Source organism: Coturnix japonica, chromosome 13 (genome assembly GCF_054131305.1).
Source record: "Coturnix japonica strain WE chromosome 13, WE-NBRP24, whole genome shotgun sequence".
Taxonomy (NCBI): domain Eukaryota; kingdom Metazoa; phylum Chordata; class Aves; order Galliformes; family Phasianidae; genus Coturnix; species Coturnix japonica.
Window position 1 is genome coordinate 14538377 of NC_140675.1, and position 19254 is coordinate 14557630.

At 52.5% G+C, this 19254-nt stretch overlaps 2 protein-coding genes across 3 annotated transcripts; both read right to left on the reverse strand.

Moving 5' to 3' along the window:
- Positions 1-313: 313 nt before the first annotated feature.
- ERN2 (endoplasmic reticulum to nucleus signaling 2) lies at positions 314-9552 on the reverse strand. The gene is made up of 22 exons (XM_015876833.3): positions 8744-9552; positions 7397-7514; positions 7118-7151; positions 6653-6725; positions 6366-6438; positions 6057-6179; positions 5697-5798; positions 5120-5381; positions 4852-4930; positions 4636-4786; positions 4434-4555; positions 4086-4265; positions 3753-3996; positions 3589-3679; positions 3187-3376; positions 2920-3019; positions 2581-2780; positions 2004-2151; positions 1779-1906; positions 1576-1699; positions 1360-1427; positions 314-1292 (listed from the first exon to the last, which is right to left on the reverse strand). Exons 1-22 carry the CDS (start codon positions 9005-9007, stop codon positions 1101-1103), a joined length of 3066 nt encoding a protein of 1021 aa, XP_015732319.2. The 5' UTR covers positions 9008-9552; the 3' UTR covers positions 314-1100.
- On the reverse strand, positions 9551-19093 carry UBFD1 (ubiquitin family domain containing 1). Of its 2 annotated transcripts, XM_015876836.3 has the most exons (7): positions 19040-19093; positions 18651-18887; positions 18373-18581; positions 17323-17388; positions 16995-17100; positions 15000-15082; positions 9551-13760 (listed from the first exon to the last, which is right to left on the reverse strand). In XM_015876836.3, the coding sequence occupies exons 1-7, from the start codon at positions 19068-19070 to the stop codon at positions 13650-13652; spliced, it is 843 nt and encodes a 280-aa protein (XP_015732322.2). In that variant the 5' UTR covers positions 19071-19093; the 3' UTR covers positions 9551-13649. The 2 variants fall into 2 exon arrangements, with proteins under 2 accessions (XP_015732322.2, XP_085370244.1); XM_085514118.1 differs by lacking the exon at positions 15000-15082 and having other exon boundaries at positions 13387-13760.
- Between the last annotated feature and the right edge of the window lie 161 nt (positions 19094-19254).

Consider the following 19254-nt stretch of genomic DNA (forward strand, 5'->3'; position numbering starts at 1 on the left):
GTTCCTTGACAGGGAGGCAGCAGCATGTTACTTGTAGATTCCTCTTGACCTATCATCTCCACCAGCTCTTCCCACCAGCTGCTGGCTGAGCTCAGCCTTGGATTTGCTCTTTGGCAATGCCAAAAAGAAAATAGAGAAGAGCCTTGGGGCTTATTGCAGGAGGAAAGCAGTTCTATGCCTCCCCTTTTCTGTTTGATCAGAGCCTTTGATTATGTTTCATGTTGTAAGTACTTTGCTAACACTGTAGTCATGCTGGACTGCTGCAATAGTCTAGTGCTGATGGCTGGCATCTGCTGCTGTTGTACAAGTCTGGTTTAAAGCAAGACAAGCTTTTTTTTTTATTATTATTATTTTGTAACATTCTGTATAAAATGTTCTTGGCCATACAGTGTTCTGAAGATAAACCAGGTACAAATGCCTTGTTACCTACAGTAACAAGATCCCATATTCCAGCAAAAAGAGGAATGGGTCTGCACAAACCCAGCTTGCTATCAGCACTGTGATGGGGACTTCAAGCCTCCCCCTGGGCCTGGCATGTCCTCCTAGTCCCGCTGCAAAGAGGGAGGCTGAAGCCCCGGGACAGATGCTGAGCACTGATTTGTGTGCTGTCAGCTGGGGATAAAGACTGTGTCCAGGGTCAGCACTGTGCTATCAGTCCTTCTGCTCCCATCTCTGTGTTAAGCGTGCAGACAGCTGCTTCCCCAGGAGGAACCTTGGGAACAAGGCTGCTGATCTGAGGAGCAACCTGTGGGCTCCAGATGCTCCCAGGAAAGTGGTTTTGTTTTCCTTCCTTCCCTGACCTCTCAAAATACCGCATCTGCAGTAGAGAATTTTTACTCTCTGGTCTTCAAGCTCCTATGTCTGGACCCCAAGGCTCTGCAAAGGCAGAAGCCCCGTGGGTCTGGCAGACCCTACATGCACCACAAGGTGCCCATGTCCTCATCTCATCCTGTCCAACTCTGGGGAGAGAAGGATGCCAGAAGGTTCCGGGGCCATCCAGGAGGATTGCTGTGGCTGAGTCCCATACAGGTAAGCCCCAAAGGTCAATAATCTGGCAGCCTGGGCTATGAGGAGCGGTGCTGCAACCACACTGACCCTGCTCACCTCCCTGTGCCCACCAGCTCAGGGCTATAGTAGGGGTGGAAGAGCCGCTCATGGGCGCAGAGCTGCATGGCACCATGTGTGTGCAGCAGCAGCCGGGGGAAGCGGGAGGTGAAGTACTGCACGAAGCCATCGGGGACGGGGCCCAGCGCCTCACGGACCTCAGCAGGCAGCTCATGGTAGTGGTGCTTCTGCAGGAGAAGGGGGGTGTGAGGGATGGCAGTGCAGTGTGGGCTGGGGGGGGTGGGTGGGATGTACCTTGTTCCTCATGGCACGCAGCAGGTCACGCACTGAGCCGCCCTTGTAGGTGCGGAACTTGCGCAGGTCTGTGGGGAGAGCAGATAAGAGGGTGCTGGGAGCACAGCCCCACAGCCATGGGGTTCTGCTCTGCATGCCTCCATCACCTCCAGTGTCTGACCATGGGGCTCTCTGACACCCGGAATGTTCCATTCCCTGTATATTTCTGCTTCTTACCCATCTGCAGCGGCAGGGAGATGTGCATCCTCCAGTTTGTCCTCACCACAGCACGGCCACCCGCCTCCAGGGCTGTCACCAGGGCCCCTTCAGCTGGCTCCTTCTCCACGCGGTCACTGACATCCTGCACCATGCAGTGGGGATGTGTGAGATGTGAGGAAGAAATTCATTGCCCACAGTGTAATGTAGTGCATGGCACACACCTGGAAGAACTGCAGCTGCTTCTCTGCGCTCCAGAAGAAGGGGTGCATGAGGACAGCAGGGGCTGAGGGTCGCCTCTGGGGTTCACTGCTGAGCATGGATGTGATCAGCTCCCTGGCCACGACCTTGTCTGGTGCATGGAACAGAAGAGAGCAGTGGTAGCACGAGGAAGATGGGCACAGGGCTCAGTGCAGGGACGGCACTGCAGGCACCCACTGCAGCCTCACCGTGCACATCCTCCTGCAGGCAGGGCAGCTGGCAGGCACCTGCCAGGATGTTGGCCTGGCGCCGCAGGCTGTCCCCAAAGGGGTGCTGTCCTCCTGACACCACGTAGTAGAAAACACAGCCAGCAGAGAAGATGTCCACTGCGCATGTCTGCAAGACACAGGCAGGAGATGGGCCCCTCACAGCCCACAGCAGCTTCTCCATTCTGTGATGGAGCATATGCCAGACAAACTCAGCAGAGCAGTTGCTGCCCTTGCGCCCACATGAGCTGACCCAAGCACAAGGCAACCTAGAACCAGCAGGTGTGCAACCTCCACCTGCCCCATGTTTGCCAAAGCAGGGCCAAGAAACAGAGGGATGAAGCAGCGCTTCTGCTCCACCAGGCTTCCATTGCATTGGGAAGGAGCAATGCAGCAGGGCTGCCTGGAGGAGCTCTGGCACTGAACACTGCTGTGCTGGGGCCACATTTTGCTCCCAGAGCTCTGGTCTGAACTGTGTGTTCCAGCAGCACACTGCAAGCAAGGAGGAGGCAGCAGGGGAAGGCTGGTGAGTGCTAAGCAGGACGTGTGGCTCACTGACGGGGTTCTCCTTCGGTGCTTCCTGCAGCACCTCAGGTGCGATCCAGCCCTCGGTGCCGGGGATGCCAGAGCGCAGGCTGAAGCTGTGCCGCCCGCCCTGCAGCTTCTTGCACAGCCCAAAGTCAGAGATGACAGCTCGGATCTGCCCATGGCTGTTGGGGACAGAGATGAGGATGTTGCAGGGCTTCAGATCACGATGAACTGCAAGAGACGGGTTGCAGCGTTACCCGCAGGCGGAGCTGTGGCTGCAGGGCCAAGTCAGAGGATGCTGCTGTGCTGGCTAAGAACAGGACACGGTGCCCTGATGGATGCCATCACCACAGGGATGCTGCTGCCTCACCAATGCTGAGTGAATGCAGGTGCGCCAGCCCTGACATGGTCTGGTGCAGGACAGACACTGGGTCCAGGCTGCGCCGATCGAAGCTGGGGCTCTCCACATACTGCAACCAGAGAAAGGCAGAGAGGTGAGCTGGGGCCAGTATTGATGCAAACAGAGCACAGCTGGACAGGAAGAGTGTCAGGTGTATGAGCTCACAGAGCCATTCACCCAAAGCTTGTCATGCCCAGGGTGACCACAGCTCATGGCATGGCAGGACTGTGCACTCACCTCCTGCAGCGTGGCAGAGCAGAGCTCAATAGCGATGTAGTGGAACAGCCTGTCCTTCTCAGTGCAGAAGTAGCGCACGACGTGGGGGTGCTCGTCTGACTCCTGCAGCAGTTGCACCTCACGGTCCACGAGGTGGAAGCACTCGGGCAGAAGACGCTTCACTGCTACATTCCGGCCTTCAAACTGCCCCCTGTGTGCAGATGGACAGAGATGGCTGGGCACCAGGCAACACCGCAACCCCCCGCATGGGAGGGATGCCCAGAGCTGAACACCAGAGGTTCAGCTAAGGTTTGTTGTAGGAAAATCACACCCCTCACTGTGCTGGAGGCTCTGGGTTGATGCGCAGTGAGGGGCCATCTCCCCATAGTCATAGCAGAACGGGTCCCAGTGCCACGCACCCACCTGAAGACGAAGGTCCCTCCTGCTCCGTGGCCCAACACATCCTTGGGGTTAAAGGAAACTTTCCCAACGACAACCACATCGGACTCCAGTTCTGCAGAGGAATGCAGACACTCTGCAGCCTTCCAGCATTGCTCCTCCACAAAGGACATTGGTTCAGTTCCTACCTGCAGACTCTGCTGGCTTCATGCTCACCATCCCATTCACCAGCTCCGTGGGGCCACAAGGATCAGTGCTTGGCTCCAGCCCAGGTGCACTTCCCCTGCTCCCCGCTGGCTGCTTGTTGGGTGCTGCAGGGATGCCCTCACCGGAGCTGCGATGTGGGAGCAGCATCTCCTGCTGTTGCTGCTGCAAGAGCTGAATCTGCTTCTCCAGCTGCTGCTGCTGCACTTCATGCTGCTTCTGCAGCTTCTGGAGCATGAAGGAGGAATCCTCTCAGCTGCTGCCAGCACCCACAGCCTTAGCATGCTCTGAGAGGTGATACCATGCAGCCCACGCACCATGACGAGGAGCAGCAGGATCCCACCGCCCAGCAGCGCTGTGCCGACAGCAGCCAGCAGCAGGTCCCAGTTGCCAGTATCCGGATACACCTCTGTTTGCTCCCTGTTGCCAGGCTCAGGTGGGACGTGCCCCTCGCTGCCCCGCAGTGCCAGCTCCTCCATACTGCTGGGTGCCAGGAACTGCATGAGAGGGGATTCTGCGTTATGACAACACCTGGGGCTCCCAGCTATTCCCAAAGGCCCCCCCCGACACCACCCCATATGCTGGGACTCCGTCCAACCCACACAACCCCTCACGGCCCAAGGTGCCCCCAGCAGAGCAGTGACACACAGTGCTCCACCACTCACCTCGTCAAACAGGGTCCTGGCAGGAGAGCTGCGGGGAATGATGGTTTCTGTCGCCTTCCTCAGGTTCTCAGGGAAGGCTCTGAGCATGGTGGTGTGCACCACGGGAGGCAGCTCATGGTGCCCTGGGGTGAAGGAAAGCAGAGAGCTGAGAGCTGTAGCTGCACAGCAAGGCAGCCCCCACCCACCATATGCGGCCCCGCACCTATCAGCAGCCACTGGTTGTGTAGTGCAGTGATGCTGCCCTGTGGGTACTTGACATCGGTGCTGGGGGTGATCTCACACTCTCCTGACTCTCTCATGGTCACGTCAGCTGTGGTGGGGCCATCGATCCTGGCCAGCGTGATCCCTTGTGGCTGCAGGATGGGGGCAATGGGGATGAGGTGCACACACAGGATGGCACAGGGATTCAGATACTCACCACCAGTGCTACACTGCCGTGCACCAGGGAGGTCAATGCATAGAAGCTGGCTGCGTGCTTCCCCACGTACAGCGCTGGCCTGCAATACAGGTGCAGCATCAGCTCAGTGGGGCAGGTGGGTATGAGCACTCCAGTGCCATGGCTTGTCACTGCTGGGACCCACTGGTATCTCACATCCCTTAAGATGCTGGCAGCTGTGACAGTGCCTCACTGACACTAAGCCACCACCTGGAGCCACCCCAGTGGGACCTCACACTGTGTCACCTACAGCAGCTGGGTCTTGGTGGCCGTGAAGTCCTTCATGCTCTGGTGGCCCCAGCTGGGGAGGTGGATGTCCTGAGAGTGGAAGGTCAGGTAGCGCAGTGTCTCCATGGCCATGTTGAGGTGGGGGATGCGCCGCAGGCTGTCCTGGTGCCACATGTAGATGCCAACCACAGGTGAGCCATAGTTCTGTGCCCACAGCACCTCACCGCTCTCCTTGTCCAGTGTCACTACCAGGCCGTCCCCGCTGGAGGCAAAGTGAGACATTTCTGGATGGACACAGAAAGGGAGGCAATGTAGAGCTGCTGCTTGTGTGGCTGCATCCCTCTGCCCATGCCAGCCATGCACTGTGGGCTTGGGGTGAACCAATGCATCCCGCAGCTCCATGGGTATCTTACAAGGCACAGCAATAGGACAAGAGGACTGTGTGCCAGTGAAATGCATGCTGCCCATCCCAGAGCCATGGCTCCATCTCTGCCAGGCAGGTGAGCCTTAGCACAGCACGGCACAGCAGCTGCCATGGCAGGTCCCAGCTGCAGCAGCACCATGGCACAGCCAGTGTGGGCAGGGCCAGGAACACTCACTGTAGGGGTAGGACTCCTCGTAGAGCGGTGCTGAATAGTCAGAGTAGGTGGCGTTCCAGCGCAGCTCCCTTGTCTTGGTGTCATACATGGTGATGACGTACTCTAGGGCATGAGCAGAGCAGCACAGTCACTGTGTGCCACGGGGACGATGCCTTGGATGTGGAGGGGACATGCTGACACCCCAGGAGCTGCCAGCATGAGGCCAGTGCCAGTTCCAGCCCCAGCACACGAATTCCAAAGGGACAGCAGAGCCTGCTGCTGGCAGCAGTCACACAGACCACCCCAGATAGCTGCAGAGGAGGTTGAACAGCCCAGCATCCCCCGGGACCCACAGGGTGAGCGGGGGGTGTACAGCCTTACGGGTGCGTCCGATGTAGAGCAGTGGGCTGGAGGGGCACACCCCATCCCAGGCCTCTGTTGAGAGCGTGGTCTGCTTCTCCCCTGACTTGGGGTCCACAATGAACCAGGTGTCCTGCTTCTTCCCTGCCAACGAGAGCACACTTTGCCCTAAAGCTCTGCAGCGCTGCTCTCCCACTCAGCAGCTGCCTCCTGCCCACCTCTCCCAGCATCTGGCCACACATCCACAAGTTCCCCCCACTCCCTCCCTGCAGCTCCACACTCACACATCAGGCACCTTCCCCAGCAGCAGTGCTGCCTTAGCTCCCATACCCGTGTAGAGCACCCCATCCGAGCTGCGGCATGGTGACGACTGGACCAGCTCTGGGATGGTGAACGGCAGCTTCTGCAACACAAAGAGAGTGTGGCCATGGTGCCACAGCCAGCTCGAGCTGCAGCCTCCCTGCACCCAGAGCTGAGCCGGGATGCTCCCAGACAGCACAGCCCAGTGCAGCTGTACCATCCCATGCCACCCAACCAACACGTCACGGTGTCAAGGACCAACAGCTGCCACAGCCCAGGGGAGCAGAAGGGACAGGTGGGCTGCAGCCCCCACTGACCATCAGGCCTTCTTTTTTCTTCCCTCCCAGGATGTACAGGCTGCCATCGTTGGGGTCTGGCAGAAAAGCTGGTCTGAAAAGCGGGAGAACAACGTGTGAGCTGCCCCCAACCTCCAGGCTGAGCAGGAGCTGCAGTAAGGTGACCCCTCCAGCAGAGGTCCTGCATGGTTCCCTCCTGCCCCAAGCCAGCACGAGCAGCTCCCTGCTGTCCCCAGGTCCTCTGCAGCTTGAAGGGGACTCAGAGATTTCCTCTGTTCTCTCCCTTCCTTTTGTGCATGGTGCTACTGGTCTGCCACAGCTACTGCACATCATCGTGCATGAAGTGCCAGCACAAAGGTGGGCATGGTGACTTTCACTAAGGCTGTGAATGGTTGGTTTCTCAGGGCAGCCCCATCTATCAGCATCCCCGAATGCCTCTTGCAGGGCTGGAGGTAACAGGCTGCCTGGCAGGACAGCAATACTCACTCTGCGACATAGACCGGCACCTGCAGAATGGGATCTGAAAAAGAGAGCGAAACACACACGTCAGCAGCCTCACCCCTTGCAGGGCACAGCGTGGCAGTGTTTACACACAGCCGTGTGCTGCCATGCTCAGGGCAGACCTATTTGCATGTCAGACCCAGAATAGTCACAGCCAGCAGCACAGCCAATGCTCCCTGCCAGCAGCTGTGTGGGGACAGAGCTGTGCCCGGCGGCCCTGGGGGGCACATAGAGCTGCAGGGTGAGCCCTGAGCTGGCACTCACCATCCTTCAGGGTCCACCTGACATCGCCGGTGCTCTTACTGACTGCGTGGAGGTTTCCATCCAGCGTGGATATGAAGAGCAGAGTTTCTGGGATGGTCACAGCGCTGTCTGTGAGGCACTGCGGGCAGAAATGGAGGCCTCAGGGCACGGATGGACTGGGGATGAGCATGGTGCTGTGCCATCCAACAGCACTGTGCTGTATGGCACTCACAGAGCAAGGCAGCGGGCTGCAGGGGAGCAGAACGTGGTCCTCCCTGCTCCCAAGTGAGGAAAACCTTCTGTGCCAAGCACAGCACAGCCAGCCATCAGGTCTGTGACATGGAATGGCAGAGGATGACAGCTGCAGCACCCAGAGGTGCTGTGTTTTATGAATGGGTGGCAGAAGTGCCAAAGCCCCGCTGCTCTGGGGCACGCTGTGCCTGCGGGGCTGGCTGTGGGGTGACCTGCTGTCCTCACGGCCCCTCCTAATGGTGACACACGTAGCCCGGCCACCAGCTCCTTCCAGAACCAACTTGTTGGGTGAGTTTTAATGCCAGAAGTGCAACTAATGGTGAAGGCTCTCACAGTTGTGCGCTTCAGCTGCCTTTATGATATAGGACTAATTGCAAACCTACTTTGGAACTGCTGCTTCCGTGTGCCATGTCCACATTCATGAGCGCCAGCTCACCTGCCACGCTCACCCTGTGGCCTCACCCCATTAACAAACAGGATGGGGATAGGAGTGACGCGGTACAGGAAGCACAGGGACAGCACCTGCTGCCCGACTGCTCGCTGCCCGCAGACCGACGCTCGGTGCACGGGGTCCCGGCTGCTCATCCCACCGCCGCGGCGGCTCTGACCCGCAGCTCACCACGTCCTCGGCCGTGAGCCAAGCACGGGGCTCAGCCTGAGGACCCGGCCAGGCGGATAGAGCAGGACCCAGCACAACCGCTGCCCGCGGGGCCGCTGCGTGCCCGCCCGTAGGACCCAGCGGCGGTCGCAGCGGAGCCCACCGGCAGAAATCCCCCCCCCCGGTGCCGCAGCCCTGAGGGTCGTCGTGGGGTCCGGAACCGACACGGTTGTGTCGCAGAAGTCACCGCCGGAGCCTCCCTCCGTCCCTCCAAACCTCCCTCGGCCCTCGCAGCTCCGTCCCTTTCTTCTCCTTCTGGCAGCTCGGTCGCAGCCCGCTGCCGGCCCCGCTCCGTACCGCATCGCATCACATCGCACCGCCCGTCCAGCTGCGGGTTGCCCAGACGGAGCGCACCCGCCGCTCCCGCACTCGGCCCGTCCCACGGGCTCCCCACGCAGCGCCGCTCGCAGAACCACGCGTGGCGCGTCCCGCAGTCCCGCAGTCCCGCAGTCCCGTACCTTTGCGGGCGGCACAAGGAGCAGCAGCAGCACAGGGATCAACGCGGCAGGGCCGCCCATGGCACGGACATGCCGCTGGCACAACGCGGGGCCGGGCGGAGCCGCGTTATCGCCCGAGAGGCAACGGGGCCGGGCCGGAACCAGGACGCGGCTTCCTCCCCGCCGCCCCCTCCCGGCCCGGGGCGGCCGCACGAGGACGGGGCGGGTGGTTTGACTCCCTGGGAGCGCCCTCAGATCCCACCCCCCCCGGCCCCTACAAATCATGACATTGCCCCTTATGATTTAGAGCATATCGCGCGGAATGGACGTTACTCCATCTGACGCACGTGTGTTATCATCTGCGTTGAACTTCATTGCAGCACTAACGCTGGAAGTTTATCTCATCCCATTCTTCCACCCCTCCCCGCCCCCCAGTGGATGGAGAGAGGGGAAGAAAGTTTCTAAAGCGCGTGACGGCACATGCTGAGCATTAAGAGCCAGGGCTGTAGGGACACCTGCTTTTTAGGGGCCGACCCTGCCCATATCAGGATACGGGCTGGGCACACTCAACATCCTATGAACTAAAACAAGGCTGTACCCTTAGGGTGAACAGGGAACTAAGGAAGTGCTGACCGTAACTCACCTCCTTTTAGTAATCAGCAACATAAGGCACCGAGCTGAAATCTCCCATTGAGCAGCACTGATAGCATCGGGATCAGCCCTGGTGCAGGGGCTCCTGGCTGTGACAGCCCCAGGCTCCAGCTTTGCTCATGCCACGAGCTGCAGTTGGTGTGTGCAGAATGCCCAAAGACTCCGACACAGACAGGCTTCATTATCAAACTTTAATTCATAAGACTAATTAATCTTACAGAATAAAACAATAGGATAACCAGTCAAGGTTACACTTAAAAAATCCAGCAGTGCAAATCTAAGACTAAATATGTCATCTCCCGCTCCCCAGAAATAGGCAATAAGATTATTTAAAAATACCATTAAACATGGTACTTACATATTCCATTTAAAATAAACCTGCAGTGGACACAAACATCTAAGATCTTTTTGTTTTGTTAGAACAAGAAACGAAAGAATGAATTGCTCGGAACATGGATAAGACATCGTGAACTGTGAGTGCAGCGAGCAAATCCGTGGCTGAAGGCAACAGGGGGAACGTGGCACAGAACGAAAGCAGATCAATTGGGAAATGATGTTACAGAGGGGAAAGAGGAAGCCAACAAAGGAAGACTGAAAGCAAACTGCTGCGTGGGGTTGGCACAGTGCTGGGTGGGAATGCTGTGCTGTAGGGGCATGGGAAGCCTTGGCCACAGCTCAGGGATGGCAGGAATTGGGGCTGATGTGTGTGTGTGTGTGTACACCAGATGTGAGCACTGTGTGTGAACAGCTTGTCTGGGTCCTGGAACTCATCTCCCCTTCTCTCTTTTGTGAGCTTAATTACCTGTTTCTCATTAGACACTGTCACTGATGGAAATTAATGATATGAAAAATGTGTAAATAATACAGCGCTTTCATGCAGGACACATTCTATGATCGGACCCAAACAAAGTTTAAACGATATCTTTTTAAAATCCAAGTGAAAAATGTATCCAGGAATTGCTCATTCTTGGGATGCAAAGCAGCTGCAGAAGGAATGCTGCGCTCTGAACAAGGAGAGGAAGGGGACCCCGTCAGCGGGCAGGGGGTGTGGGAACAGCACTGGGGGAGCTGGAGCACCACAATGAGCAAACTGAGTGCAGGGCTGCTGGGGTGGGACAGGGCAGCAGTGGGGGTGGGAATTGCAGCTGTCACCACATGTTTGTGCTCTGGTTGCTTCCACCGCTGAGCAATAAACCTGACACACCTGGTATGGTTTCCTAAGGAACCCCCATACACAGCGCTCATGGGGAAAGACACCTATACACACAACAGGGAAACAATCTCCATAGAAAGGCATCGTATTGTTGTTTAAGTGTTGTTTAAGCTTTTGCATAGGAATCGCTGCAGCTATTACCAAAAACTTCCTATGGAAGAGCACACATTGGATCTCAAAGCAATCTTCATCAGCCAACTGAAAGCACTCCTTACATCTCACATCACATCTGACACCACGTCTCAGTGGGGACCAAAGCTGCCTCCTGCACAGCATTGCTTTATGCCCACCAGCCCTGGGACGCACCACAGCTCTCAGAGCAAACCCAGAGGCAGCAGGAGCCTGGTACACAGCTCCAGTCAGGCTACAGCACAGCAGGACTAAACACACAGCATGTTCTCTTGGATGTTAATGATCAATGACAATAACCGCCTTGAAGAAATGGGCACACAGAAGATGAGAAAGAGCTCCATGTCCTTCCAAAAAGAGAGAGGATCTTAAAAGAGATGCTGCTAAGTTCAGGAGGAATATTGGCTTCAGAGAACTCCTGAGAAACCCACTGTAATGATCCAACAAACACCAATTAAAGCACTTCCAGCAAGCATCACTTTGCTGTATTTTAAATTGAATTCAAAGAAATTCAAGACTTCAAATCAAATTTAAATAGAAGAACCTAAACAGAACCACTTTTGATCATCTTTGTTTAAATTTTTTTCTTCTTCATATCTAAAGCTGCTTTGTTACCCCCAACTTTCATACTCAGTTTGAGACAAGTTGCTGTCCCCAGCAGAGTGGGGACAGGCTGGGAAGGTGCAGGGAAGGTGCACCGCTGCTCCTGGTGCCCCCTCTGGTCTCAGCAGTGGGCAGTGCCCACGGTGCCCCATGTACTCACCATGATCCTGCACCAAACCCAGACTCCACAGCAACTCGGGGAGGAGCTGAGCCACAGACAAATGGATCAGGGGCAAGCCAGGGAAAGAGCAGGGAAGGAAATCGGGTGTGAATGGATGCAGAGCTCCAAGCAAGCCAGGCAGTGAGTGGAGCTGACAGCCTGAACCAAAGAGACAGATGAGTGCAAAGGTGAACCCAAGGGACAGAAGACACCAACATCATTAATTACCCTCATACACCAGCTACACCAAATGATGGAGTACTGCAGCACATACACCTTCCACCAGGGACTGAAAGTGAAAATTAAAGCATTAACACCCGCACTGGCAATCAGAAAGTAAGAGTGACAGAAGAATTGCTATCTCCAACCCACTGCAAGAGCCCCCACCTGCAGCACCACAGGCTGAGACCTCACATAATGGCAGTAACCAGAACATCACCAGTTTCTATCTTGGATATGGAACACCTTTACAATTCGTATTGCAACAGTACTCTAACTGAAAGGACAAAACAAAAGCTGCTTACATTGCTATCTAGAGCCTACAGGTAAATACGCACCCTTAAGACATACCATGAAGTGAATACTTTCCCAAGCCTCTCGGATAAAACAAATAGTTATTTAGGAGTTTGCACCTGCTGAGTTTCAACTGGGCTATTTCAAGGCAAGCAAAAGATGGATATGGAATAGATTCAGTTCAGCTGCTCCTAAAAGGACATTTCTAAGCAAGTTTCACAAAATGCTGAGCTATTTGGGATTGAGGATATTAAGCTTACAGGGTTAAAACAACCAAAACCAAACTGCCATCTGTTAGCTGCAGATTTAACACACAGCCAGACTGACTCAGTCTGACTGCACATACAATCTGGTAGGGACGTGCACCTTGTCAGGACTGGAAGGTCCCTGCAGAAAACCTGAGATAAATGGCACATTAATTGCTGAGATGACATTGAATACCACAAACCAATGGCACGGAATGGTATTTCGGACAGAACTGGATGCAAGAACTTACTGTAAACTTGAGCCAAAGAAAAGCTGGAAGGTAACTGAAATTTCAGATCAGTTGCTGGACAGGTCCCCCTGGTTTGGCAGGGTTCACTGAAGAAGATACCCATACGCTTTCAGATTTGGATCACAAAAGGCTACTGCAGTTATTTACGATGCAAAATGGCATCAGAACTTCCTTCTCCCACCTCTGTCCTCCTCCCCAGCATAAATAGAAGGAAGGCCTATTCAGTTCGCTTCCTTTGCACACACCAGCATGGTTATGGAGTGCAGCCCGGAGCTTTCTGAAGGTTTGTTCTCCACTTAGACAGGTAAGTGTTGTCGCAACAGCTGCAATGTGACCCAGATTGACTCAGTGTGCACAGAGCTCCGAAACACAGCACTCCAGGCAGAAATGGAGCAGAGAGGGAAACAACGGCGGCACAAAGCAGGACAATGAGCAGCACCGGGTCACAGTGCTTACAGAACATCCACAGTGGTGTTCCTCTGCTCCATACATGCCATGGAGTACCAACCCACAGCTTCCAGCACTGGGAGAGAGGGGGAGGGGGGTTAAACAAGACAAAAAAAGGAAGGGCATCTTTGGGTTTATAAAAGCAAATAAATGCAGAGCTTTGCCACCGAAAGAAAAGGGCCAGCAGAATATGGCTTGCTGAACATCCATTTTGCATACTGTTACACTGCTTCAAGTTTACTTCTAAAAATAAACTGGTTCTGAAATTCTCAGTCACAACCAAGTCACTAAATTAAGTCGAATGCTCGTAACTGAAAGGTTATGAAAATAGTAGTTTTTGTTCAAACCATGTAAAAAACCAAAAAATCCTCAATATTACATCGTAATAGTTGCTTTTTAGAACTAAATTGGAAGATCAACTCTCAGCGGATTTAAGTGTATTACACACAATATTTTGTGAATTAGAATTTATTGATTTCCACTGCATTTTGCTTTAAATACGGTTGAAGCTGACTGCAGAAAAGGGATGGTGAAAATTTTTAAGTTAAAAGTAAACTAATGGTGAAAGAACATCACCTCTGGCTTCCATCAATGCCTCTTTTATCATATTTTATTAATAAGTTCCAGGACTGTCACATCCAGGCATGCTGGAGGCCTCTCCCAGCAGTGTCCTTTAGCTTTGTGTCATTTTCCTGTGCCAGAGGTGAGCGTGCTTTCAAAAATACTGCCATTTTCCCAGCACCGTGTCTTTGATTGCATCAACATACTGATTTGGTACCCAATAGACCCAGTAGTAAGACGCTTCTGTTGGGCCCAGCTGAAATGCCTGCAAAGTTAAGAACAACAACATTTACAAACGGGAATCAGAACAGCTGATAGCAGACAGAGCGGATGTATGTTTATGCTCTGCAAAATCACACAAGGCTGCTACAGCACGGCCTCCTCCAAACACCTCTAAGCACTACAGGCATTTCATATGCAATGAAAGGAAACATCCTTCTGTGAAACAACTGCAAAGTACCCGTGGGAGCAACGAGCTCTTTCTTTTTAAGATACTCTCGCTGCAACAAACTCTCAGCCAGTTTCAAGGACATGAGGAATTTACTCTGGAAGATAGAACATACTGTGTAACCCAAAGATAAGTTTCTACAGATAGCACCAGAATGCACAAAGCTAGGAAGCTGAACAGGAACTAAGGCGATGATCATGTTTTAATTAATCAAATCTCACAGACTAGAATAGATTTAGGTAATGTCCTGTTCTCTAGTTCTGTCAAAAGGGAGAGGGGAGGACGAGCACCACAGCATGCCAACAACCTCCACCCTTGTCTTAGAATCACTCTCGTATCATATCCAGAAGAGGACATTTTCTTTTATCAGTGATCAAAAACCAAATAGTCGAGCAAATAGTCGACCAGCTCACTCCTGCAGACTGTTTTAAGGTACAGCATTTCTTCCCCTAAAGTAAGGGCACAGACTTATATACAAAACTTACTTCAGCATTAGAAGTTACTTATTGTGCTCCATAAAGCAAAACCTCAAAAGAAACCAGAGATTAAAAGAAACAGACAAAAAAAAATCCAGCAGAATCAGCACTGCTTTCCTCTTAAGTGTGTTACTTTCCTGCACCCAACAGCAGCTTTTCAGAAAATCCCATGGGGAAAAATATTATAGAATCAAACCACTTTTCACTTTTAAACCTCCAGCAAGGCCTGTTTATACAAACAGAATACAATAGAAACCAGAAATTAAACTAGATAAAGGAAAGTCTCTCTAATGCTAAGAAATCCCAAGTTATGCTCGTACACCGTAAAAATGCTCGTGCTGTCACAAGACAGAGGGCACTAATTTGCACTGACACTTGTGAAACCATCCCAGATTTCCACAGTGGCAGACACTCAATGTGCCAGCCCAAATATTTACAGTGTTAGCAGACAGTGTTGACATTCTGACATTCCACAACACACCAAGCTGGTACTGCTTTCAGTTTCAGCATTGCTCTATTCTGACAGCTTTACTTCTGCATATTCTGTAACTGGAATGATATTATTGGAGACATTACTTACCATCATGTGATAATCCTCATGTCCTTCAATAGGTTCACTCACCACATTTTTAATGGACGCCATGGGTAACTTTTCTGTTCTTTCTACATTAAAATTGATCAAAGCATTATTTCCGATGTATGAGGAAGTAGAATGTTATGCTAACTTCAAACACCACCTCCGTTACTTCCAAAAACTCCACTCTTACCAGCACAGCGCTCACACTGAGAGCCAGGACAGGGAAGAGCACTCAGGACTGACTATCAGGGATTACACAGAACTACAAGGCTGAACACAGCTGAGCCAAGTGAGGCTGGCTAACCCTTAGCTAGCCCTGGCTTCATCATAAGACAGTGGACCACTGTTACTTTAGGAGCACAGGAAAAGAAACATTTATGGATAAACGGGGAATGAAAATGGCTACAACTCCTGCAGCCTGATGCCAGCCAGCAGTAACCACCTACAAGCACAAAGTACATCACTCATGGCAGATTTCTCTCCTATGTCCCCACTTCTTTCTGATGACTTAACCCCAAGGTGCTCCCTTCCAGTTCAGCTTTCCATATCAGCCTAACATTATCTTCTTGGATATGACAGAGAAAACCACAAGTATTCTACAGAGGAGAAATTAAATAATGAATTCCTTAGATCTATATAACTACTCTGTGATCCAGAAGAAAAACAAACAACAAACCAAACTTTTTAATAATAAGTAAGCAGGGAAATAAGCATTGTGATGTAAAGACAAAAGAATCAGTTTCAGTTTTTCAGGACTGATAAATGAAGAAAACACGTTAACAGCCAGTTGTGCTCATCCTAGCCCTGACGTGTTGGCATGGGCCATGCATTTCTCAGAGCAGGAAGGAGTTTTTCCCCTAACAACAGCCAGCAATTACAGCCAGTCCCTGAAGGAAGTAAGCTGCTGCTAATTTCATTAAGTAGGGAAACAGGTTATATTAAAGACAGTCAATTACGTGGAGAATCAAGTTTCAAAGCTTAAGAAGCAGTAATGTAGAACACCTCAGAAATACTGAATTTGAAACTGATGTAGGAGAGAAGAGTATTAATTACCTAAACACTAATCACGCACTTTAAATACATTATCAATGACAAAAAGACCCACCTGCCCAACCTATAGAAAATACATAATTTCTGTCATTAAGTCTAAGAGATGCTACTCCAATGGGTGTCCATAGAGTTTTTAAAGCCAGAAAGTTTTCATAATCAAGTTTGCTGTAGACAGGAAAGGAGATTTCTGCTTACTTTGGAAATAATGTAGCAGCTGAATGTGCCAACCAAAGCTAATATTATATCCAATTAGGTTACTTTACTGGCAGAGTGAGCAAGCCCTTTTATTCATTACAATATTGTTCCATCCCAGCCAAACTAAAAGTGCACAGCTTCCTTTGGAAGCAGGAGGATTCTTTGGGACACCTTCAGTGCTGCATGCTATCACTGCAGCTCTTTCAGCTCCTTCTGGCACCACTCGAGACAGTAAACTGACTCCTCTGAACAGCAACACATGCTGTAGCTCCTGCAGCTGTACATCAGTGAAACAAGACACCCCCCTGATTTTTGCTGGAAGGACAGATAACAACAAAGATGCCAACACTCCTACTCTTACTCCCAGTTCTAGGATTCTTCAGAGTCTCAGCCAAGTCACCGGGCCTCTATGCGATGCTGGCATTGAACCAATGTTTATGAAGAGCTTTTGAGATACATGAGAAATGCCAAATATTGTAATTCACGTTTGGAACTATGAATAGCAGACTGGAATGCACGTCTGGCACCACTGAGCTCAAGTTTTTCAAGAACAGAAATAATGTATCAACTAATGTTCAACAACTGGAGAGAAAGGCATTTGAGGAACAGCAGCAAAATTTAGTTTTGAAGCGATGAGATAACAATATTATCTCTCAAACACAATTCAGTCGCGCCAGAAGATATTTCTCGTTCCCACGATTCACTTATGCTCCAATTACCAATTAACCACCTCAGAGTTTTAGCGCTTCTCACCTTTTGTACCAATCCATAGCTGGTCTTGCTCGAGTTTAAAGGTCAATCTTACTTTCCCCCCTGATTTATTGTACATGCCAGATAATGGTACAGCTGGTAGGCGCTCCTACAACAAAGGCAACATGGTAAGTCACAGGGAACAAGCAACAGGAAAAGCTGTATCCTCTTACTTTCTGAAGCATAAAAACAATCCAACTTAGCAGTTTTCTTCCCAGACACAAATGAAAGCTAAAACCAGCACAGTCAGTCTCAAACCACACAAAACAAAACAAGAAAAAATCCACCTCTTCTCCAATTGTGACAATAATCCATGTACCCACTTACCTACCTGAACACCTTTAATGGAAGGCATCACATCGTCAGGTTTTCCTTTATCCAATACTTTTCTGTGTTGCTACAAGGTAAAAACAGAAATGAGAATTTACACCTACACAACAGAGTTTCTCAATTTGCTTCCGACGCACCCTGAATCCAACAGATCCCAATAGCACTAAGAGACAGTTAAAGACCATCCATAGACCATTTATCACGCAGGAAACGGTTAATTCTCAAAGTTAACTGAGCACTCCCTACAATAGCCTGCATAAATTATAGAGATGAATAAAATCCCAGTGTAACGTGAAGTGTAACATCCCTTGTAGGATGCACAAAGATATAAATATATACACGTAAAAAGAATACGAGTTTCACTTTGAAAAGTACATGCTGAATCACATGGCTGGCACTGGGCAAGGCAGTTTTAACAGTCAGGGGTTATATTCAGTGAATGGTAGAAAGTCCTCTAGATCTGACAGTGCAGCATACCGCAACACAGCACCAAACAGGGAGATTAGAGCAGTAGTAACCAAGAAAACCATGCTCAGAGCTCATAAGTTGCTGAGTACCTTTAAGCAATGATGGAACTTACAGTGAACGTGAACTATGATAAATTACAGAAAAAACAAAAGCACGTCTCATAAAGGTTGCAGATCAACGGTGTACATTTCTAAGCTGTTAAGCTAGTTTATCTGAGGGAGGTCGCTAACACCTTGAGCTGTAATTCTCCACCAGCTCACAATACTACGGTGCAGCCACAGAATGGCACTGCAGGATGGAGTCCCTGGTGTGAGGGGGATGCTCGGCAGCCACGCTGTCCTCAGCACAGAGACAACTGCCCTGCACACATTTGAAAGTCAGCTTTTAGAAACCCAATTGTTTTACACCAACAAAAAGTCGTCAGCTGTGAGTTACAATTGAAACTAGCTTTACTTGTGCTAACAACATGAAATGTTTCTGCTGCTTAAAGCCCCAGGGGGGACCGCACAGCTCCACAACCATTGGGGCACAGAGCAGGGTGCAAGCAGCACACAGTCCCACCCACCCCCTGGGACCCCCGCACCTTCTGCCTGCAGAGCGGCTCCTTCTTGCTCTCCTCTGCCTTCCCCTCTTGCTGAGCCGCATCCTTGGGTGTGTTGACGGCCAGCACGTCGTTGATGGTGGATCCCACCACCATGATCTTGGCACCGTTGGTGACTTTGATCTCTCGCAGCGTCTTCTCCTCGGGCAGCAGCCCTTTGAACATCACCTTCTGCATGGCGGGCGGCAGGCCTAGGGGGAACGGGGACGGGGGTGAGGGGGCGGCGGCCGGGCCGGGGCCTGAGGGGCCGCCCCACGCACCTGTCAGCGAGTGGATCTTCTGCTTCAGGTCCGCGCCCGTGCTGTCCAGGCGGAACTTCACGTCGTACTTGTTCTTGTTCCAGATCACCCGCAGCTCCACCAGCTCCTGCCCGCTCTCCGAGTCGCTGCCGTTGCTGACGGCTCCCGGCGGTGCGGACATACGCTCCTCACCCCGAGGCGAGCCGCCTCCCTCGCCACAACCCGGCGCTTCAGCCTCCATGCCCGGCTCCGCGGCACCTGCGAGGAGCGGAGGGAAACAGCCCGGCCCCGGGGAACCGCCCAGCCCCGGCCCTCGTCGTTCCGCCTACCGCCACCGGCCCCGCCCCGCGCCGCCTCGGCCCCGCCCCGCCGGCCCCGGCCCCACGTCGCCCCGGGCCGCCCGCTCCTACCTGCGGCGGCGGCGGACGCGGCGGCGGCCATGATGATTGTGTACAATCTGCCGCGGGGGGCGCCGGGAAACGCCGCCGCTCAGCTCTGGGCCGCGCCGGCCCCCGTAGCCCCGCCCACCGCCCCGCCCGCCAATCGCAGCTCCGCCTCCCGCTCCTCCCACCAATCGGATCTCCTCCTCCAATCCACCCCTGGGCACGAAGTCCCGCCCCCCCGG

What these genes read in the sequence shown, in the direction of transcription:
- ERN2 (XM_015876833.3), bottom strand. Translation starts at nt 9,007, where the DNA reads ATGATTTGTAGGGGCCGGGGGGGGTGGGATCTGAGGGCGCTCCCAGGG. An exon ending in AGAAAAAAGAAGGCCTGATG is followed by an intron (nt 6,439 to 6,652) that starts GTCAGTGGGGGC and finishes TTTGTGTTGCAG; the next exon opens with AAGCTGCCGTTCACCATCCC. An exon ending in TCCTGCTGCTCCTCGTCATG is followed by an intron (nt 3,997 to 4,085) that starts GTGCGTGGGCTG and finishes TTCATGCTCCAG; the next exon opens with AAGCTGCAGAAGCAGCATGA.
- UBFD1 (XM_015876836.3), bottom strand. Translation starts at nt 19,070, where the DNA reads ATGGCCGCCGCCGCGTCCGCCGCCGCCGCAG. An exon ending in GAAGATCCACTCGCTGACAG is followed by an intron (nt 18,582 to 18,650) that starts GTGCGTGGGGCG and finishes CGTTCCCCCTAG; the next exon opens with GCCTGCCGCCCGCCATGCAG. An exon ending in GCTATGGATTGGTACAAAAG is followed by an intron (nt 15,083 to 16,994) that starts GTGAGAAGCGCT and finishes ATTTTAATGTAG; the next exon opens with AAAGAACAGAAAAGTTACCC.